Source organism: Kryptolebias marmoratus, linkage group LG14 (genome assembly GCF_001649575.2).
Source record: "Kryptolebias marmoratus isolate JLee-2015 linkage group LG14, ASM164957v2, whole genome shotgun sequence".
Classification (NCBI taxonomy): Eukaryota; Metazoa; Chordata; class Actinopteri; order Cyprinodontiformes; family Rivulidae; genus Kryptolebias; species Kryptolebias marmoratus.
This window is the reverse complement of record NC_051443.1, coordinates 15211756-15236409: the sequence shown is the minus strand read 5'-3', so window position 1 is coordinate 15236409 and position 24654 is coordinate 15211756. Positions and strand designations below refer to the sequence as shown.

At 36.4% G+C, this 24654-nt stretch overlaps 1 protein-coding gene across 1 annotated transcript in view; it reads right to left on the bottom strand.

The window, feature by feature from the left end:
* The window catches only part of LOC108230990 (astrotactin-2), a 268258-nt gene that overhangs the window by 177499 nt on the left and 66105 nt on the right, over positions 1-24654 (bottom strand). Inside the window, exon 3 of the mRNA XM_017407677.3 lies at positions 13196-13625. Coding sequence (XP_017263166.1) covers positions 13196-13625 — 430 coding nt within the window. The remainder of the gene's footprint in view (positions 1-13195; positions 13626-24654) is intronic.

Sequence of the window (24654 nt, the reverse complement as noted above, 5' to 3'; positions counted from 1 at the left end):
AGGCCAGGATGGTTAAACTAAAACTTGAACTCAGGTGTCAATTCAAACAATACTTTAAACGAACTATTCCTAAATTTACCTCCATGACCAGATGAAAAATGGTACTACGGGGAGAAAACTACAGTGCCACTTCTCTGGAGTGTGGCTGCGAAATTCTGTACCAACAGAGTCACAATCAAAGAGGACCTAAAAAAACAACAACCTAGAAATACCCACTTGTGGCTTACTGTTATTTAACTTAAAACACTTGTTTCCCATTTAATACTGCACCACCGCAAGGCATTAAAGGATAAATGATTAGTGTGGACTTAGCAGGATTTAAGGGCATAGACAGTATAACTGTGTATCATCAGCAAAGCAATGGAACGAGACATTTTAGTTGTTTTAAAAACAGCTTAATGCTCAATGTGAATAAGCTTTACCCCAAAATTTGGGAACTCCACAGTCAACAGGGGTTGTTGAGGAAAGAAAAACATATAGGAACAGATTAATAAATAGGATGTAAACCACTGGAAAACCAGGTTCTGTCATTTTATTAGAACCATGAGAATCCATGGTACTATATGCAACTGTGTTTCCGAAGGTCAAAGTAAGTAAAAAGACAACAAAACAAAGACATAGGAATACAGTACAAAACAGTTGTGGGTTTTTTTAGGTTTCTTTTGTTGCAACAATAATATAGTATTTCTTAAACCAATGGAATACAACAATTAGAACAAATTATGTATAACAGTATGCCTCTAGTTTAACTGTTGAAAACAACAGACTACACTTAGCTTGAAATGTTAGTACAACTCTAGCAGTAAAGTGAAAAAAAAACAACTAAATTTTTGTTTTTAGGCGAATGCTAAGCTAATTCTGTTAGTGAAGACGAGAAGACCAGATGGATTTGGGAGCTGACACTTAATCTTTTATCTTTGTAACTGAAAAGAATCTGGGACAGCATGCTCAAGGTTAACTGCTTGTGTACATATTTCATGGTCTCTTACAACTTATACGTGCCTAGTCAGGAGTTACAGTCTCCTTTAAAGAACTGTAGCTTGTCTTTATCATCATGGCCCATTTTTTAAACATGTTACTTTGTTTCTCCCAACGCATACATTTTTAATTGTAATAAATAAGTAAAATTGTATAAGACAAGGCAAGAATTGTGTACATATTTGCTGTATTGTTTGTTTTCAATGGTCTTTAACTAGTTTTCTGTTATATTCACTTTTGTCAGAAGGAGCTGCCAACATATGTTGTTTCTTTTCTGACAGTTGTTTTTCTCAAGACCCCAGGACCACTAGCTTCTCATTTTGAGTTCAATGTCAACTGAAGCTCTGGTACCTTTATTTTCTTCTTTTCATCTCCCTTATCTGCCTTCACTCCCTTATCACTGGGCTGTGCGTGTAAACAGTGTCTCATAACCGGTGGATGTCAACAGCATGCTGCCTTAGTCAACTTATTCCAGGTGGTCTCACGGTGCCCACTGAGAGAAGATAACACTGTTCTATTTTGTGCTTTTCTTCAGCTGTACTATTGCGCTTGTTTACTTGCTATGTAGGCTTTGCTGAAGGTGCGTATGCCCATGCATGCGTTTGTTGTTATCAGAGTTAACTTATGTCTTCTATATCTACATATTTTTTGTTTGCTAATTCTTGTTCAGGAAGTATACTGCTTCCACAGTTGTGTGGAAAGCATAGGATTTTATTTTCAGTGTTTCCCAGATCCTTTACCATAGTGGTAAAGCTTGGATGAGTGTCAATCTAAACCAAGCAAACATTTTTAAATAAATCTGAAAAAAAGGAGAAAACCTTCTAGTTTCACATTTAATGTTAAAGTGTTAAAGGTGGAATGAAATAAAATATCAAAATAACAAGTTTTCATGTTTTTCTTTTAGTTAAACACTATCATAAAACCCTCTGGTGGCCCATTTCTCTGATTTAAAATGTTAATGACTTGTTTTTAGAGTTTTTGTGTCAAAATCCCAAAGTGGGGGGATTGTGTGGGTGGTGTTACCTCCTCGGTTAGTGATGTAGAAGTTACCATGGCGAGCTGTGGCAGACAGGACACCGAGGAGGTTACTGCTGCAGTGTTTATCAGTGAAAAGGAAAGCAGAAGAAGCACGTTTTGTTAACGAGACTACCGATTTGAAGACACGTTTTTCTTTTTTTTTCTGATCTGGAGTGATGCTGTCAGGAACTCGCGCCCCACATTTCACAATGGGGACTCCCAAACTTTACAATGATGTTACACAGTCTTCAAGGCGTTTCCGATCCATACAGCCGGTGCCAGTCTGATGGCAGATGCCAGTCCGACGGCAGGTCCAACATCGGGTGTCGATTCGACCGTGGGTGCGGTCTAAAACGTGAGCTGCACAGACAGTTATCAGACCTTGAGTTGTAATTTTCACCAGGAGCTAAACTAACCACATCCATCAGATGTTCTTGTCCTTCGGGAAGCTGAAGAATGTCAAAGCTGTTGTAGTTTTGGGTCTGTTTACACAATTAATTGCAACACAGTGAACCATTTCACCCCCACACTATCTGTATTTGCTATTTACTGCTTTGTTTCTGTGCTTGGCACATGATACCTCACACTTCTGAGTGATCACAGAAAATGCCGAAAAGACCATAGTAATTCTTTGATTATTAATTTTAAATTAGTGCAATTTTTTTTCAAATGAGAGACTCTGAAAACATGCACCTTTAATGACTTTCTTTTGATTTATGCTAGCTTTAAAACACTTTTCATTTGACTTTTAAATCATTCAATTAAAAAAAAAAACTATTTTGCTGAAGCATTCACTCCAAGCAATATACAAACTATCTGCTTCTCCTTCTGACTTTCTGTCTTCGATTTGCTTCTCTTCGTCTTCTGCATCTCTCATTCTCCAGGATCCTCGGGGATCTCATTGGTGAAAAATACACTCACACAAATCTGGAGGAGTAAAATATGCTGCCATTTGCTTTTTGACGGACATGCACTCGGTGTTCTTATTACGGGTCCACTAAGGTGACAGAAAAGCCTTACTAGTCAGGCAAAACACAAAAAGGGTTAGCGATAACAAGCCAATCACTGGCAACTGTTGTTTCATGGAGAATAGATTATTGCTGATCTGCTGATACAGTATGCATCAAACCAACACTCACAGAAGCATGACATTAATGCTAAAAATGTGTATTGGCACCTCTAATCTTAGATAGTCTGTGTAAATTTCTATAATCCAGTTTATCTGATTAGTTCTAAAAAATAAATACGAACATAAAATATGCCACCTACCTAATGAACTCCCCTCAGTCAGACTGAGTTTCATAATTCTGTATATAGTCAAACCGACTTTCTTTAAAACTGTTCATCAGGTATAGGTCAAGTTATTAAGATATAGTTAAATGTCAAAGTATTTCTAAGATCTTCTTAGTGAGCTGATTAATATGGACTCTTCTAATACAAAAAAATGAAGTCTTTTATTAGGAAATGATAAGAAACTGATAAAAACTAGTCACTAATCATTAAAATACCACTTTTTGTTGAAAAGAAGGCCTACATGTGATACATTGAATCTGAATGTTATTTGCCACCACACCTAAGCTCATGCTGATTAACGTGTTAACCTGTTGAAAAAGAGCCTCAAATATGCTTAGTTGAAAAGGAAATTCGTGCTAATCTTATATAAATGTTATCCCTGGTCTTTAGAACTGAAGTAAAATGTTTGTAATACAAGGAATTACCACAGAACATTACCAAAATAAAGCTTGACAGGACATTTTTGTCTTCAGTTTTTATAAAACAAAAAATAAATTATATTAGGGAACTCAAATATTTAATAAATAATTGTATATGATATCATTTGTCATAATTAGCAAAGTAAATAATATTTAGTTTTGCACAAAAATAATTTATCGAGAACCACATAATGGTAAGGTTACCAATGTCACACAGCAAAAAGATTAAGGTTCAAACATTAGGCTGTGGAAGCCTTTCTTTGTAGGATTTGCATTTGTTTGACCAATTTTCTCTCAAAATAGCCACAAAGTCATCCCAGGCATCTCCAACCTGTCTCAAGAGGGCTGAGTTGTATTTTGACACCTCTACAGAACTGTGACAGAAAACATTAAAGACTAATGTTCAGGTTTCCAACCCACACTGATAATCAATGAATATTGATGAAAAACTGGTTCAAATCTGCCTGACTTTGTTTCAAAAACTGTATTTCTGCAGATTAAATCCCAAACGCGGGGGCAGCTGCCGCACAAAGCGAGCTGAGGTAAATATAGGTAGGGATGAGCAAAGAAATAACGCATACAGCCGAGAATACAGTTTTATGGACCATGCACACAATGGTTGCAAACATTCAGTATTCCCTGAGACTATAACATATAATTACCTATGTTCTTGTAATTGTCTCACAATTTTGAATCACCATCTAGTCTCCAACAGTTGCAGCCCAGTGAGATGCTACCTTTACGAAATGCTCTAGCCACTTGCGATGCTGAACAGAATAAACCTGGTTAAAAAAAAAAAAATCAGATTTTTTTTATTGCAAGACTAATTTGCAGAAGAAGCAAGGGAATCTATAAATGCCTTTATGAGTATCATGATAAAATCTGATACAATGATGCCTGCACCTTTACTGAAAATGATACTCAGCACCAGGAAGGGCAGCAGTTATTCTGTCAGCAAAAAATAGAACAACAGTGAAGGACTAGCACAAGGCAGATGAACAAAACAAGGCCGGATTCCACTAAATCGCTGATACAGCCTTTGGGAATTTCTGTCTGCCAGAAACGGAAACCTTTGACCATGATTACCCATCCGCAAATAATGTTTGACCCTTATTTCTCTTAGGCTCAAAAGGATATCTCCTCTCTGCCCAAAGTCAGTGAAACACAAGGTAACATTTTCAGCCTCTTCATCTATGCCCTGTGCCCCGAGGCAGGTGGTGATGCAGCTTCCAAGACAGCTTGGAAGATGAATTACAGTTCTCTGAATCCACATACATGAATGATAGTGTAGTAGCAGCCTGAAGAGTCCATTTCATATTATACCACATTTCAGGCTACACAGCCTGTTTTAGAGAAGAAGGTATTGATTTGAAGCTGTGATTTTTTTTTTTTTTTTTTTGTAATCATGGAGCTGGAGGTTAAAAACTTTGAGATGATTCACTGCCCTTACATCTAAGAACCGCAAGAGTTTTCAATAATCCCATTAAACATCCCATCCACTACATGATGAAATGGCAGAAAATGTTATACAGATTTCCAAATGTCCCTGTCAAGATGAATTGTATTAACATTGAGCATCCCCATAGGTCCAGAATTTAAATTTGAACATTACATTGATTTATGATCAAACTGAGAAAAAAAAAAGAAAAAAGTATGGGTTTTCCAAAAGCTTTGGTCAAAATATACAATCCACAAACTAGAAACATATGTGTTTAAAGCCATGAACAAGTCTAAATAGTAATCTACATAAAATGTCAACTTGTTGGACAAAATTGAGGTAAAATCTTTGATTTCCACAGTGCCATTTAGCTCACCTCTATATTCATAAAATTTAAAACAAGTCGTAAACTTTCCATAGACTTTGGCATCTCGCCAGCACAAGACCACATTCATATTCATAAAACTAATTTTTTTCCGTGAGGGAAATGATGTGAGCATTTTTTTGGATGTCACAACCACCTGCTGTTTTAATTTGGAGATAATCTAAGAGAGGAGAGGAAAGCGAAAGATGAAAAAAAAATTAAATCCTGCAGGTTTTTATTTCATTTTAGTACTTAGCTTAAGTTCTCACATCTGCCTTTGGTGTTCAATTCCAAACACATGCAGACTGGCGCATACATTCACATGTTAATGCTTTAGGTCTTGTCTATTGCCTCTTTTCCCTTCTCCTTCACAGCTTGAACAGCAGATGAGTGCAGAGTAGATCAATTGTTAGGAAAGCATTCACCCCGGCTCCTGTTTCCTCTGTGATTTATTAACTTTGTCATTGTTTCAATAGGAGCAGTCCGGAATAGATATCAGGGAAAGCCTTCACTGCAATGTGCTAGTGTGACAGGTACATGAAAGGTCAGATAGCAACAAAGAAGAGACAGAAGTTCCATAGAAGGCAATTGATCCAGTATCAGAGTGGATGGAGGAGAGTTCAGACAGTAAAGGCAAAAGAATGAAATGTGTAACACAGAAGCAAAAGACAATGCATGCACTTGGTGTGAAAATGAGGAACTGATGGTTTATTTGATACAATCAAAAAAAGAAGTTACGTTCATGAAAAATTAAAAAAATATATTTAAATCTGAAAGAGTTTAGCAGGGGGTTAAAAAGAATATTTTCACACACAAAAAAAAAAAATCTGATTTTTTTTTTCTTTTTAAACTCTGTGAAAAAAGTGACATTTGTTTTTCTATTGCCAAGACAGTAAGATAAAAACAATGACAACTCCAATCTCAAAACGACTAGAAAACAACAGAAGCAGACAGGAACTCGCCCATTCTGCCCCACTCTCTGTTTTGTCTGCACGACTTGAACATCTCCTGTGTCATGCTTTGTCATTCCTACACACTGGGAAACATGTGCTGTCCCGTCTCCACGCAGACACTTTGTGACTCTGGCCTCCACTTGCATATTTTAAGGTCTCCACTGTTTGCAGAGGAGCACAAACAAAGTTCTATCTATAGCTCAGTTCTTGCCATGGGCCAGAATAAAAAATGGATGTGTCTACCAATGCTGCAGCAGCTAAACATTGCAGACTACACTCTGACCTCCAGTTGCACCATCATAGGCGCCTGCCTGATCAGTGGCACAACTGCACCATGTTTTGTTTGTTTTAAGGAGGGCATGCAAACTTAGGGTTTGCTCCCACATGTTTTTTTTAACTCAAAAAGTCTCACTCCCAGCAGAAAGGCAAATGCATGTTTTCTTTATTAATTCTAATATTGTTCTTGTGTAGTTGTGAACAAATTTTTTAAAAAAAAGGTCGCTATTCCCTAGACCCCACCCTCCCAACTACTTACGTTTGAATTGATTCAGTCCAACTCAGTGACTCGTTTTAGTCAGACAGCATTCAGTTGTGGACATGGGAAAGAAACCCAAAGTTGTTGTTTTGGAGGGTTGAAACTGTGGTGCGTCTCTTATTGACCATGAATCAGACAAAACAGCGTAAAAAAAGAGGAAGGTCACAATAATCAGAGGAGTACAATAAGTCTACAACTTTATAACATTTAGAAACCCTTATGCTGCGCTTATATCGACATATCTTGTTAGCATGTTTGAGTTGAAAATACATCTATGATAAAACTGGGCTAAATTTGGCCTACAAATGAAAGTTTTGTCAATTTCTACATTTGGCTTTAGATCTACATTTGGCCATGACCAATTAAAAAAAAATATTGAAGGATCAAGCTTGGGTTTTCTGTTTAAGAAGTGCTCTATGTATGTCACTCCTCTGTGTTTTGTCATTTGTACTACTGCACTATGAGACTGTTCATGGCTGCGAAATAGACAGAATGGGTCATTAAACGTATATATTCCTGATATTGCTCCCCCATTTTATAATATAATAGGCGCCCTTGACACTTCCACTTCACTGTACAGTGAAACAGTGATCGGCTGTCTTGACATCTATACTATGTCAAACTTGTGGCAACCAACAATAAGTAAGAAAAAATGTACTGAAATTATATATAATTCTAAAACATTTCCAGCACATGTTAGAGCACAGACGAAGCAGAAAATAATCCTATGCAAACAAAACTGTAATGGTGTGCCAATTTATCACAGCACAAGATCCTTTATCACAGCCAGAAACAATCCAGTGAATTTATACTGCTGCAAGCAATATAGTATTTTTCCAACAACTACATATTGACCAAAGGCTTGGGGAGAGGAACAGCCACGCTCTTTTCTCCCTGAAAAAGCCAGAAATTGAAGATTAGTCATGTACAGACCGGTTTAAAACGAATGAAAGAGGCTTTACTATAATTTAATAAATTCATATCCTGCAACAATTCAATTGTCTTGAATTTCATGGTGGCAAAGCATAACTCCTCATAAAATCATTTGAGATTTTAGTTGAGTTTAATCCAGGTCTTTTGGAAAAAGCGATGACCGTTCACTGGTTCAGTTTTGGTTCTAATTACCGAGTTAAAAATCACAAAGGCGCTAAATTATTTAGAATTCAATCACAGATTTGTGGTGCCTATTAATCTATTCTTTACTACTTTTTCATCATTCTCCGTCTTCTTTTATTTGAAAATTTCAGCTTTTGTCACAAAAGGTTCAACAGTCTATCTTCAGAAGCCCTTTCTATGTAAATGACTTGAATTACTTTACCATGCAGTGTTTTTTTTTTTTTAATCTAATATCTATTTTAGATAATATCTATTATCTATTTTTATCGGAACACTGTGGGACATATCATCACAAATGTGTGTCTACGATAAACTACGTTTAAAAATAGACTCCAAAAGATTAATAATGGCTTGGCCAAAAAATAGCAATATGAAAGGGTCTTTCTATAGTGTCATTTGCCTAACTTTTTTAAACTTTTATTTACTAATTTTATTGAGTTATTTTTTTATTGTGATGTTGATGAATGACATACAGAATATCAGATAGCTTTATATTTTTTGTGTGTCTCTTTATTTCTTCTTTCTGTTTTGAATTTATTATTATTTCTGAATTAATATTGTTAAAGAAACAAAGACTCAGGAAGAAATCTATGAACATTGAAATTAGTTTTATATGTGTAGGATTATTCAGATGGATATCAGAATGGAATTAAATGAAATAAACCATATTGTTCACAGATGTTTGCAATGGGGAGTATGTTGTTAATTGTGGTAAAATTACATATTTTCAGTATGTTGTGTTTGGAATAATTGTAAAAAGCAGATGTGAGAAGGAAGGGTTGGTAGGGAGGAAGGGATGTGTAGCAATTAGTCTGGTTGTGATATTTTGCAAATAATTCAGCCAGAGTTTTAATATTAACCAAATGGGTTTCACCCATTAGTAATAATCTATTTATTTTATAAGTGTAGCCAATAGATTGCTAAATTTAGTATAAGCTGCAAGTAGCAGGTAGCACACACTTCTCTCCAAACTCTCAGGCATATTTACTAAGATTGTGTACTGCATCGGTTTTGCTCTAATTTTACCTATTATTTGCACTCGCTATTTGCTCCATCTTACAAAGTGCTATTTAGATACTGGTTCAAAAACGGCCGTTATGTACTACTAGTGTGAGCAATTGCAGCAGGATGCAGCAAAATGCATCTAAGTTGTGCACAATCCTCACTTTTTGTTAAGGTAACAGATTACTTCTCTTATTTCCTCCTGAGATGCAAATGCCAAGTATCAGGAGACGGTAAATACATTTTATAATCTAAATGTCGCAAACAGAAAAATCAGACACGTTTTGCCCTGGCAGGTAATTACGTAAATTTGGACAGGTTTCCTTCTAATTGCATGAATAAAACCTCATTTAAATGTGGACACACTGCACCAGTGCAGAAAGACGCCGTTTGACTGACAGCACAATTAGAAACGCAAATGTTGCTATGTGAAGATGCTGTGAATTAGGCCGATCCGCTAAATACTAATTTGCACTGGAAAAGACACGCAATCTGTTGACAAATCCAGGCTTCTGTTTATTGCCTTAATGGAGATAGTAACAGTGGAGACAAACAAGGGATATGAAAGGGAGAGACAGGGTGTGACAGGCATTAAAGGCCTGACAGGCCACTAATGAACCAATGACTCATTGCCAAGGTCATTTGCACCCAAATGGTACAGTATGTGTCATAGCCAGTGATAAATAGGTTGCCCTGTAACAGCAAATACACTTTGGACAAAACTTAATTGTGAATTCATTAGGATTCTTGTTAACATAATGAGTCAATGTTGATAATTTACATTTGTGAAAACTCACAAACAACTTTGGACTGAAATTAACATTTTGTTCCTTGTCACTGTTCAAAGCCAAAATATTTATCTTCATAATGCATTATTCAGTTCTAGTATTTAAAGCTTAATTAATTGCGCAGTTGTGTTTAAGCTTACTTGGCACTTGTTTACAATAAGAGACAGAATGTGGTTTAGTTTACCACACTGTGGTCTTGTTTATTGCAGTGCCAGGACGCGCATGTATACATTAAATAAAAACCACAAACTAATACCTGTCAATGCTAACAGATAGGGATCAAGTCACAATGGTTTACAAAAGGGAAAATACTGTTTTAGTCTAAAAAAAGCAATAAATAAATGGTGTAAAATAAAAAAAGTGATAAAAGTGATCTAAAAACAAAACTTATAATTCAGCCATTTTGCAAAGGAGAAATATCCACAAAAAGATATTACGTGTGCTTAAGGCTGACAGTAAAAAAGCAGAGAGCAGTCTCATTGCCTTCTATTTTCTTGACAAGCATATACTGTATAGTCTGCAGTAGAGAGCCATTTCTGTTCAGAAGGTGAGGTTCTTGACCATCAACATCAATTCATCTGCAGCATTAGCTGTCTGTCATCTTCTGTCAAAAGCTCCTTTACCTGCCGCTGTGGACCAAGTACATGAAAGAGAAGCTGAGTACATATTGTAGGGTTTGATCTACTGGTTCTCATGGTAAAACTCATTTGTGAGTCAAATATATGCATTATTTAATAATGAAGAACATCAATGGAGCACAAGCACAATTTGGTTGTTCTTTGGATGACAGTACACTAATGCAAAAAGCTACAATATGTATTTTATTAGCACCAGATAAGATACCTGGAAGCATAGTTGAAAGTAAATTCATGACCAACAAGTCCAATCCATAAAGTGGGATTTGAATAGTAAAAATGTTTACTTCACCACCCACTGAATTATTGCAACATGAAATTTAAAATCAGACTGAACAAGAAATAAAGGATATTCAATAAACAACAACTTTAAATAATCAATTGGATAATTGAATAAATAAATAAATAGTTTAATATAACGCAAAGTTGCAAATGGACAATTTTTTAAAACTGAAACTAGATTTGGATCCACCGAAACTATCTAACACCACCTAATCATCTTAACTTACCATGCACAGTTTCAAATACATCAATGTATCATTGCCTCCATTCTTGAGCTGGGTTTGTTCCGTATGACTTCAGCCACATGGTGAGCATGATTTGACCTTCTAAAAACATTTGGCCTTTTGATGCACCTTTCTGCTGTGCAGCATATTCTGACAAGGTTCGGTGTGCCTGATGGGTTACAGCTGGGTGGTGTGATAGATAACTGTTCTATCAGTGTTCATCACAGACCAAGACTTTTTTAGTTGATTTACGCTGGCCATGCATCCTCAGAGCTTTGGGAATCCTGTAGAAAAATGAAGCTGATAGGTCTCACTGGTTTAAATATCCAGTATGAAAAAACTGTTTATCCTAAGAGGGATAGTCCTAAAATCATTGAAGGAAATATTAGGCTGCAGTTAAACGGGATTCCTTTCTGCAGGAATAAATAATTGGATGTCTAGTATTTAAAAAATGTTGGGGTATTGCGCAATTTAGAAAAGGTAGGAAAGGAGTTTATCATCGTTGTTTTTAAAGGTAGTCTATTTTTGAGCACAATAAAGATGAGAAAGCAGAAGCACTGAATCTGTTTTCAATATCATTTATATGTTGTCTTTTGGAAAAAAGATACTCCATAGTGAAATTTCTTTTTCAATGCATTTTAATGTAGTTAAGAAGAAAATAAGGCCAGACATGTTTTATTAATGAGGCTCATCAGTAACGTCTCTTTCTGCAACTGGATGACTTTACGTTACAAGCCCTCTAACATTTTGTTTGTTGCCTACAACATTTGTTTCCACTCCATTTTCTGTGCTATCACACAGCAGCAGGACTGTATGAGCATCCCTAATTGAGCAAGCTGCTGTTCACATTAACTTCATTACTCATTCTAAAATTTTAATCATCCCTGATGTGGAGACAGAGTTTGTTAGGATCAAATGGTAATTGACCTGCACTATTTTTGTTTACACCCAGGTAGGCCTGACTCTTTCTAAGCTATAACCTAATTATTTGTTATATAGCTCCAGAAGAAGAGGGAATAAAAAAGGAAAATCAGTCTAGCTTGCAGATGAAAGTTGGTGAAACTAATTACTGTGAATTTCGATGACTTCTTGGCTGTAAGATTCCAAAATGAATCAAACAGCAGTTAGTCAACAGAATGCTGCTTTTTATTATTATTTCCTTCAAGTTTCAAAATAAAGTTTATAGCATAGAAAATGTGGCAACTTATCCTTTTTGGAAGCCTTTTAAATCATACTTTGTTTGGCGTTGGTCTGATTTCACACTCTGCCTTTCAGCAAAGTTTTAAGTATGTACACAGAGTCAGCTTTAAACATTTTGAATAAATATATAGTAGCTGTGTAAAGTGATAACTACTACTGGATCAAGGGGGGATTTCAACAAGCTTTATGCATTATTCAATGTGGGATGAATAACGAGGGCATCCTCCGACTCAGTCAGCACCCTTCAATTATTTAGGCCCAACTTGACAGCAGAGCACCACAAGTTCAATGGAATATGATGTCAACAATTTTGTCTACAGTCTACATAGTTTTAACGTTTTAGGGGGGAAAAAAATAATAATAAAATAACTACTGCAAATTTGTGAGAGTCACTATTCTCAGAGCACATAGCTTTAATTATTTATTTTTTATTTCTATTTTTCATCTTCGAGAGGAGGACCTGTCACCCATTCATACACCTCAGTTTCTAAGTGACTGCTGCCCCATCATTTAGCTCCTGTCACTTGACCTTCATATATTATATTAAACAAAATTAACTGACTCGCAAAGTCAGGGGCTGTGGCTACTGAGAGGCTCCAGTGTGTAGATAAAAAGTGTGATCTTTTGGTTTTACTTGCACAGTTTCATTAGAGGAAAACAGTTTCAGTTCTTAAAAGAATTTACTCCATCGCAATGTTTTGTTATCACAATTTAAAATAAGATTATTTTATGTTCTGGCCTGTGCAGAAGTGACTGGTCCAGGTCAGAACATCAGAAAATCTAACAATAGTAGACTCAGTGCTCACAAAAGGAGGGCAATAGCCAATATTGAAATGAGCAGATTCCCTATTGATGCTTACACAAATTTGTATCTGATTTACAATAAATGATAATTTTGGTCTTTCAGTTTTCACAGGTTTTAAATTTGTACTTTTTAAACTACCAACTTACCTTGTTTTTCAAAATTATGCTTAATATCATCTTCCTTGAACATTATGTCTGTGTGTCCTCCAATGCCAACATTAACTCCATAGTCATCCAGGACCTTCCCATCATTGATCTTATTATGGAGCTGATTGGGTGTGGAGTTCAGCGAATGACCGCCTCCGTCGTCTTCATCACAGTCGTAGTCATCAAGAATAGGGGTCTCGCGAATGGGCATTCCAATGACAGAGCTGCCATGTTGGTGAGTGCCTCGAGAGCCCCGGTAGCTGTCACGGCCCTGTGGACCAAGCAGGACGGAGGGGATATAGTGAATCTCATGGGTGGCCTCAGTGCTGGCGCTCTTTTGAGGAATCCGGCGGCGCTTGCACCATCGGTGGCGGGTATACAGGACCAGGGTGAAGAGAAGAATTAGAAGGAGGAGAGCAATAAGGCCTCCCTACAAATAAAAGAGAGAAAAAGAAAGACTTTGTGTGAGGAAAAGAACAGAAAACATCTAAATGACTTCAGATTTTACAAATGTTTATGTTGTCATTTGACTTAGTACCCAACAGTATATAAAAAGAAGCAACTTTAAAAGCATAGAGAAAATTATTTATAAAAAATAATTGAAAAAGAAAATTATTGAATGTGAGGACAGAAAAAGCCTAGACACATACTGACACAGTGAAATTCTTTCACAAAACATTAAGGAGTTCATGTTAGTGCAAAATGAACTCTTTAGCACTTTCTACAGTAAAATATAATACACAGAATGCACCTGTATATAGGGTGTGCATGCTGTAAATGGACTAAAGAAATGCAACATTACCAAATAAAGTTTTGAAAGACCGTAGAATTGAATCTAGGTTTGTTACCAATCATTTTGAATAGTAGAAATTTCAAATGATAAGCCTTTAAGTATGAAGTAGTTACATCAGACTACCTGAAATTGTTTCTATTCCTAGTACAGTGCAGCCAGGCAGAAATAATTGCCTTTGTAACAGTGCTGCATCTGGAGCTCTATGGCGTTCGAATGTCACACACCGTTGAGCAAGCATTGTTTGTCTGCTTTGCCCTTTGTTTCTTCCCTAAGCCCCAACCATGCTCCCGTGAATTCACCAAGGAGTATCACATTTCTACATGGTTCATTCAATATCTGACCATCACAAGAAACATCAAACACCCTACCATACATGTGGTGGTTGGAGGTTAATGTAAATCTATATGCAGAGACAGAGTAATGGAAAGTAAGGCAGGCCATGACTTATTCTTTGATTTTTCACAATGGCATCCATTGGGTGAGTATTGGATTTAGCAAGGCATGGCAACCGAAGGGTAATATATTTTTAACGTCAGATTGAAATGGCTGGTGTCAGCGCTTTTGGAAGTACATATTTAACATTAGAGCTATATTTGCAAAATGATATGTGTGCATGAACAGACAGAAGCCTGAACACAGGGGGAATATATGTGCGCAGACACACACACACTAACTTGTGCACACGCTACATCAAGGCAGACTAATAAATAAAATTGTAAGGGTTCATTCATCACAACATTTAAAATTCCATCTTCATGAGGAAAAACAAACCCCTCTCAAACTATAGCTCATGCGCTGCTGGGTGTCCATAAATCACACATGCTGAGAGGTGAGGCAGCTCAGAGAGGACTCGTACTACGGACAAACTTGTCCATTAATCTCCAGTAGGATAGGGGTTCGGCAAAAATGTGGTCTCCTAAAGTCCCCTTGAAGTCTGTATGTTTATATTAGCTCTCCTTAAAAAAAAAGGGAAAGAAAAAACATATATAGCGGTTTACTGTTCATTCTGCCAGCAGTGGCATAACACCATTTGGTGCAGTGCACATAAAGAAAAGTGAAACAAAAGAAGTAAAACACAAGATATAGTGTTTTAGAGCTCAACGATGTCTCTCTTGAATTCATTAAGTCATAAAACGCTTATCCCCACAGAAATACATAAAATGAGTCCGACTGTAGGAAGCAATGTTACGTTTTGAAGTTACATACCATTTTAAAATTACATGGTGATGCTACAGAAAGCAACAAGCTTCTCTTCCACTGACTGAAGCGTGAAAAGAAGTCATGTTCCTGTCACGTCTGTCTGTCAGACCCAGACAAGCCTGCTTGGTTGGCAGAGTGACGAGTCTCCCTCAAGGCGATGGTGAAGACCCCACCACTACTGTGAAATTGCTCAAATTAATTCATTCTGAGAAAAAAAAAAACTGAACTGAATCTACTTTTTAAATTCCAGACACAATCAGGGTGCCTAAACTCTATTTTTCAAACTCCAACAAAGTATTTTATTGCCAAACCTAAAGACGGTAGATTTTTTTTATATGTACTCAAACTCTCACAGCAAAAGTTAAAACTTTGCAAAGACTGAAAAAAAACCCTAACATATCCTAGGCAAAGAGTTGTTTTAAAGGATACACTGAAGTGCCGCAGAGTCTCCTGTGTAAGGATATTGCATCAATATGTCTTTGATACAGTATACTCCTTCCTTTTTTAACTTGTTCCTTCTTAGAAAATTAGTCAATTACTGTGCAGTACAGTGCAGTTTTAGTAAATTACAGTAAAGACAAACAGCTTGCAGGCAGTTGCTCCACTAAAAATCTCATTATACCATGTGAACTTTTGACTTTTCTGATATTTTAGCGCTTTCTTGGTTATATTGGTGCCCTCAAGAATTAATCTTCCATGTAGTTATTTTATTTTTACCCTTTTCAGTTTGGTTCTCCTTAATGTCATTTCCTGTATCATTTCAGTGTTCTCCACTGCACTTTCCGTTGTGCTTGTGGTTTGTTCTTTCTGTCTTTCGATTACAGCTTGTCTCTCAGTCTCCCTTCTCCTTCGTGTTTGATCACATCTTTCCTCTCCTCTTTGGCACAACAGCCACATAAATTCACAGCGGCAGATGCTGCCATGAGGGAAAAGGGGTTTTCTGTTCATCTTCAGACCCAACAAATCCCTGCTGCTTCAGTCCTAAGTGACTTAATGTGGGAGGAGAGCGCCTGGAAGCCCTGTAATTCTTTTATTTTCTGTAGTATAGGTTTCCTGCTGTCCTTGATTATTTTCCTTACTTTGCATTCCTTTTTCTCATAATGCTCCCATTTTCCATCCTTATCTCACACTGTGTTCTTTTATGTCGCTGTTTATTTGTCTGCAGTTTCACCAATTAGCTCCCATACTTTCACCTTTCATTCTCCTATCTCCCATCTCCCATGTCCATTTTCCTCCCTGCTACCTACTGTGTCATGTTGCCTTCTTCCTTTTATGTAACAAGTGATTTTATGTCATTTCATACAGATTAATATAAATATAATAGTACAAAATTGTGTTTCTCTTGTCCAGGTGATTTGATGAAGCAATATCTTCTTTCAGATGTCAGGAAATTAGACAGTAATTGAGAGCGGAGCAATTCTTGTCACATCTCATGAAGACAGCAGAGGAGCTTGCCGTTTCGAACAGATTTGCTGTATGTAGCTCCCGGGTCTGTCTTGTCTACACCAGCCTGAAACCACAGTCTTTATGGTACAGATATACTGGCCTATGGCTGTCATTAAAGTTCCAGTTGAGACAGAGGTTGAAGAGGCTGCACTTCTAATATTGCCTTGCTATGTCCATCACCATCCCATTGCTGCCCTCAGAATTGCTGCATGTATAATTGCAGCAATAAATAATCCATCTTAATATTCAAGGGACAAACAGTGTTGAGAAAAACTATGATATCTGTGTTGTTCAGCTTTAAGATGTGCCTGTCTAAAGGCTCTTTTGCTCACTTTCTATCATTTAGTACACTCACCAGGTCAGCTGAGTTCACATGGAATAATCTAATGGATACAGGCAGCACTTATGAAAAGCAAAAAATCCTCATCAGGTCCATCTCAACCTTTGTGCAGTTTCAACTGATAATGATGTGAGGTAACACAGAGTAGGCTAAACATCTCCCAGTATAAATAGTAGCGACAGTATAGCAACATATCTTTATGAAGAAGCACTCTCAGTCGTGATGCAGGTTTTATGCAGTGCAGTTTTTTTATGATCACGTCACACACAGCTACACATGCTCAGCAACGACAGCTTGCATGCGCATATAAAAATGCAACACGATTTATAGGAAAGTGACAGCTTTAAGTAGGAGGGTCCCAAAGGGTTAGGACCAGCACAGCCAAAATTCATTAGACTTGATCAATAAGCTTGAGTGAAGTTAATCTAGAATGAATATATTCAGTCGATGATCTGATGTAGACCGTTCCAAGTGGAAGCTAATGAAAGAAGCAGCAATATGTTGGATGCAGTTACTGCTGGGATTGTGTTAGGCTCTAAATAAGCCATACAGTGCTGTCAAAAACAAGCTTCTGAGCCTTTTGAAAGGTAATGACAAGAAAGTGTGACTCACACTTACCCATACCACTGAGATAAAAGATTATTTGCATTAGCCATTTCCACTGTAATTTCCTGTTCAGCACATATTTTCCTAAACTTTTAATACAATATATTAACTTTATATTACATTACAAGCACAGGCATTTAAATAGTCAGATCAAAAATATTGTTGACTTGTTGGGTTCTAAGGTTAAAAGAATTCAAAGATGCTTTTTGGTTGTGTTTTTTTTTATTATTATTATTTGATTGCCTACTATTTTCTTTTCAGATCTTTTAATCACTATTTAGTTTAACGGAATAAGACATTTATAGTCAATTATTAAATTTATAAATATGTGCATTTAACCTAAATGCATTTGACTGTAAGTGCTTTATTAATTTATTCTCCCAGACTCATTTTTTTTTCTACCATTTTTTCTAATCTTTGTAAAATTCATGTGACTCAGATACTAATGCCACTGTGTTTTCATTTAGGACAGAAATAGTACTGTCATAATGGGTTTTTCAGATGAGTCAGTTCCTCTTGGCCAATTTATACAAAGCATTATTTTAAAAGAGAAGAAGTCTTGGCACATGCTTTATAAGACAAAATTAAGCAGCATTAAGACAATAAAAAGCGGGATTAACTGTAAACCTCATTAGAACAAATTATAAATGCCCAATAACTGCCAAATCATGCAACTATCTTTTCTCCCCTAACATCAAATGCTTGGTTTGTTTATCCAGGATTGATTTAAAGATATGTTTCTCTGTTGTGTGGCATATGTATTACTATAACCTTGGGAGAACATGAAAATTCTACACAGAAAAGCACCAGCTGAGATTTGGACCCAGATCTTGTTGCCGTGACAGTACTTGTGTTTACCCCTACCCCACCCTTCAACCCACAATCTGTGCATATTATGTTAGCTTGTTTATTTAGAACATGTCTGTGCAGTAACATCTATGTGTCAAAGAATTCAAAAAAGTGACATCTATAAACAATAGTTTTATGTGTAAATTGAAAATGAGATTGCTTCCGCTCATGAGTTCGCAAAAATGTGATTTAAAATCATCCAACCTGCATGAACATGATAATAAAGTGACCTGTGAAAACATTGGTTGAGATGCATAAAATTGTGTCGATTTACCACTAAAATTGAAGGTATAGAATGTGCATATCCAAATCTGAACTCAGATTTTACAGCATGCTTTATATTTATAAATATAAAACATCTTGCACTTGTTCACACCATGCACAAATCAGATATTTCATCACATACCAGTGTGAGCCTGTGCCTAAGAATGACGACACTAAAAGGCACAAACTTGTGTCCTTTGGCAAGTACTTAGTAATGACACAGTTTCAGGAGCTACCCATTGCATTTCCCCAGAAACAGTTGCCAAGTTCACAAACAATATTGCTTTCTACCAGAATTGCACAAACAATGACGGACAGGACTGTCAGTTGATGGAAAGGTCGCTGAGTTGACATGACTGATCCACCAGGGTCGTATCTCTGGCCGAAGGAGGCATAGGTGTTCTAACACTTGTCCAAGTTGTCCACTCAGGTAAGTGGAGAGAAGAAATTACTTCATCATTCTAGACCAGCTTTAGGCTCTAAGGTAGCCACCACCTGGAATTAGATATTTTTTTCCCATATTTAATCATAAATGCATGAAAGCACATGCTCTCCTAATTTACATATAAAAAATACAAATGCAAGTAGAAAGCATATATTTTAACTAAATGCAAAGTTGAGAAATTGATTAGAAAAGTGTAAGGAAAAAAAATGTACTTTGGTGATCTCAGTAGTAAAATTTATACAGAACTAAAAAACCACCAAATGCAAAAATAAGGGCAGTGATTTAGCATGAAATAGTATGGCTATGCAGTAGCATCTGCAAGAGTCTCCAACTGAAGCAGGACTGTGAGTAATGTGTCCATCTGCATACGTGTTTGATGGCTCCACACGGAGCAGAATTTGCTTTGAGGATCTTTCCAACTCCTTGGTTAGCCAACCAAATAAATAATCAAGTAAATAAGCATGCTTGTTTTTCACAGCAAAGCTAAATTACTAAAGATACTAAGTGTCTAAAGTATACCTCCTGACAAGAATTTAACAAAACACTTGTCATATTTTAAAGAAAAAAAAGAGCAATGCATGTTTTCTCCCAGTTGAAATGAAATTAATATTAAAATAAATACTTTTGAAAAAATATAGAATGCTTCAATAGTTCAAACAATATTGTAGTAAAAAAACTGAAAACTATGTGTTTTCCGTAAAAGACAGACAAATAAGTTTAATAAAACAAAAGATTTGACTCTCATTCAGGAACGAGTGTTCTACATTTTGTTTGAGGTTTAGTTGCAGAGGTTTAATAGTTATTAGAAAAGATAAATTACCTATGTTTACATACGACAGTATATTACAGTTCAAACCAGGAGTTATGTATAATTGTCTGAAGAAGTGGATTGTTTTGGTCCTTACTTTGCAAAGTAAAACAGTTTTTAGGACTTAGGAAACATAGTGTTAAAATATGGCTGTATATAAAAATGCATTACACTTTTTTGAAGGCAGACCTAAAGACACCAAACCATGAGAGGATCAAACTTCATTGAGGAAAAGGGTAACTTTCTTTTACATGTAAAACACAACTACAGCTTCTGTATCAAGATTGTACACTTAGTGATAAATCACAAATCTTAGCCAAGACATCCAAAACAAGCACTTTGTGGCTTGGTCACCATCTGTGCACAGTCAACCCTAAAAAACATTCCACTTCCTGCTGCAAAGCAAGAGTAATCTCTGGAATATTCTTAAACAAAAATACAGCTTAAATGCATTATTGCTGAAGTAGTACCCATGGAACCATCAAACAGAAAAGAAATGAACAGCCGGTATGTATGTATTACTTCAAATAAGACATAAAAGATGTACCAAGAAGCACAGTATTCTCATGCATGCGAGCACAGCCAAATCGACAAAAACAGAGGTCAGATGCTGCACTTGGGAGGCTTTTAATGGGCTGTTTCTGTGTTTGTGCCACTGTGTATCAGACCTTCAAAGCAGAAGAAAACATACTTATTCTCTTATGCAAACTTTTTCTGTCACTATCTTTTATGTCAACTGCTCACACTTTCTTACCTTCCCTCCTATTGGTGCTATATTTGTTCCTCTGCCCCTCTATCTCTCCCAGCAGGAAGCAAAGTGGCATGTGGTCTAGCATCTGCTATCCATTCTTTCTGTCCAACTACAAGCCGCAGCACAAATAACAGAGCTTGCCTCTCTGGTAAATGTTTCCACTCTAGTAATTCACCTCAAAGAAACCATGTGTGCCCATTACCGGCGTGCATGGAGAAATCTCACAACGGATACAGATACAACAGAGCCAGACTATTAGCCTCACATGAGCTTGTTATTACCACATTAAGACAGAATATTATCTTTATTATGCCCAAATGTCCATTTAACAATTTCAGTGTACAACAGGAACTACAATCATACAAAAACAATGTTATTTGCCATCCTCTTCACCATCACATTTGAGTGCAGGTATATTTGCAAAGGCACAATGCACCTTTAAAGATTTGTTTAGCTATCTGAAAATGTAATTTGAAAAGTACAGCTACCCAACTAGTCTACTTGTGCAAATTTAAGGTACTTTGCTTATATATTTCTACGTTATTCTACTTTCCATTTTTCTAACTTTTCCTGGAACTATATTGTACTCAGGGCATTGTAGCAAAGCTCAATAGTCGAGAGAAGAAAACCCAACTCGGTAATTTTATGAATTTAATATCAAGCAAATAACATGCAGAGGTGAAACGGCTCCTACACAGGAAATATTGTGTGCACAGAAGAAACAATCTGGTATGCACAAACCACAATTCTGGTGCTCATGCAGTGATATCTCATGTGCACCATAAAAGCGTCTGATGTGCACCAACGGTTGTCATGCACAAGAGAATATCCAGTGTAATTTAGCGTCTGTGTGTTCAGATGGAAAGTGAATTTGGACATTTATCTGAGCTATATTCGGATTTCAGTTTACATGTGGAATGTTTTGACAACAGTTATATAATTGACCTCATCCTCACTGCCTTTTCGGATGACATTATGAGGAATGTTTTATGTATGTGGCTATATAATCTTCTGAAGCCAGTCTGTATAGTAGTCTGAGTTTAAGGACATTTGGTTTGCTAGGTTACAGAGACGACTGTCTAGCATACATCAAATAGTTCCTGTGCACTCAAGAAAACTATCTAGTACGCACCAGATAATACTGTATGTCTACTTTCCTGTATGCATGCAATACTTTTCCTTGCACTTGAGAAACCTTTTTCAAATATTTCTTTCACCAACGTCTTCCTGGAGCCTACATACCCATTAGTCATATAACGACAGCTCTTTTTATCTGGTCTTTCTGTACATAAAACTACTTCTAAGGTAGTTGAAACTAGAACAGCACCATCCTCCTTTCATACTGCTCTTGTAATTTCACCGTTAAAGCTTAACTACTTTTATTTATGTAGAATATTTTTGCATAAGTAAAATATTTTAGTTTTTATTCTGGCTCTGATAAAAGCAGAGTTCAGCCATGCTGCAGTAAGGAAATGACTAGATAAATTAAAATGACCAAAAGCCCCACCTAATCATAAACTCTGATTGCACTGTGAGTGAAAAATGAAATAAAATCAGCAGCTTAACTGGAAAGTGCTACGTTGACCTTTACATTCCTAACACTCCCACTTCTTTTCTTGTGCATGGTAACCAATACATGTTTCCGTTCCTATTTCATCCCTTTTTTCATTGTCTCGTGTCCTTTCCCTTCATTACTTTGCCCTTATGTCCTCCCCTTGTACATACCACAATGCTTCATCAGACAGATGAAAAAGATTTAAGGGCAGATGAAGCTACTTTAAGATCTACCGTTTTGAGTTATAACATTTAGAGCTGATTTGACGGTGCATTTCACCCGCCCACCTGATAGATCTGTCCCAGAGGTTTTTTTTTTTTTTTCGTGCCTCGGTCCATGCCTTGTACACCCACCTTTTTCCTGTCTCAGTCAGACAAACAATAAGTCTGTTTTAACATCTTGACTCTCAGGGTCTATGCTGAAGGATGGATTTCCCTTTTCACTCACTAAATGTGGAGATAAATAACTTTCTGCAGGGAAGCTGTCAAAAATATGCAACAGTTTCAAAATGAAACCATTTTTCAAAAGATACTATTTAAAAAGTGTTCATTTTTTGATATATAGCTTTTCATGTGTATGCATTTGCAAAATATCAAACAAAATATTCTATATTTAATGACAAAACAGGACACAAGTAAATGTTAGTTAGGAAAAAAACGAACACTACATGTCGCCTGCAGTGAGTCATTTCTGCACATCAAAACCTCAATGCTTCACTTTGTTGGGAGACATCACAATGTGTTCTGTAAAACTATAAAAAAACATTTAGACTTAGGTTGAATGATAACGACATAACTAATGTAGTTTGCACACAAAACTTATATACAATCCTTATTAGACAATAAGGTATGAACTATTGTTGTCAACAAATATGATGCATAAAATAGTTTTAGGGTAACATTTCTTTCTTTAAAAATTAGGATGCTGAGAAAGGGGTAATTTTCCACAATGCAAAAAAAAAAAAAATGCTATCATTTAAGATTTGTTTGTAAAAGCTAATGCACTAATAACAATCCCCCACTCCACCACCAAGAAAAAAAAAAAAAAAAAAAAACAGACATGGAAAGCTAAATAATATGTACTGGCTATGAAAATCCATGCCCCATCTAAAAGGACATTTAGGTTGCATAAAATCTTGCACACATTAAAAAAAAGACCTAGCTAATATAAGCAATATTATTTTACCACCTTTGTGAAGAAGCCTGATATATTTCTTGGTATAATCACATTCCCATAATGCTTAACATTTGCATGGTAACACAGACTTAATTGCTTGATGACCATGCACCACTGCTTGCTCATTATTGTGGCAAATTAGAATTGCTGAAGAGAAATGACACTGGGACCCCAAACCCACCTACCCAAACCACATTACAGCTTTTTTATTTGCTTTTATGAGAGACAAATGATATCTTCACCATTAGATGGTCTAAGTCAACTGTAAGCACACATGGCCCCCTTTCTTTGACATTTTCAGAATAAGAAATGTGATTAGAAAAGGCAATGCCAATATTTGCACTGGTTTCACAGGGGACCAATCTGGGCCTGCTACAGCTGATGATAACAAGGTAGTAAGAGGGTCTGGACAATGAGGCCCTTGGGGTGGCTTTGATTGAGAAAGAAGCAGAGGAGAGAAAGAGTCAAAGAATGGATTTTTGCTTTTGTAAAGTTACAAGCATAAACGTAAGGACAATGGTGCATACGTGAAATGGGCAGCAAGCAGAAAAGTAAGAATGGACACATCATTTTGTTTCTACACTTCGCTTGGGGGCCATATTTGGTTTTCAAAATGTTTTCCAAGCCTTAAAGAAATGACTTTGTTCTCATTGTGGTGCTCTGAGGCACAATTTTGTAGTATTTAATAGAACAGGGAGTAAATACAAGACTGAATCTATGAAATGAATGATTTTGCTCTGCTAAGTGTTTTTGCCTTAAAAGCTTCCGGGTGTAATGGAGCTTTGTGTGATTATAAATGTATTTTATTTTTAAATTTATTTTTCATGTGCACTTGTGCTCGCGCACTTCTGTCAGCTGTTGCTCAGGTCTCACCACTTGATATATTTTCTTTCATTTAGCTGGAAGTTAGGCATGCAGCTGTCAACCAAGTGCTGCCACAACAGCTTGAGTGTAAACCTGTCACCAAGTGCCAGAAGCTAAAGGAATGAAGCTTTTGTCCATTCAAGCCAGATGGAATAAAAAAAAAGTTAGTTTTGTCCTCCCTTCTTATTTTTTCACTCAAAGACTCCATCATTGGCTTGTACCTCTGCTCCATATTTTTTCAGCTCAATGGCAGTTTTCTATAACATATTTAACACTACATATAGTGTAAAATTTTACACCTGCTTTCATCTATTTTGGCATGGTATAAAAATATGCATAGTGTGTTTCTAAAAAAAAAACAA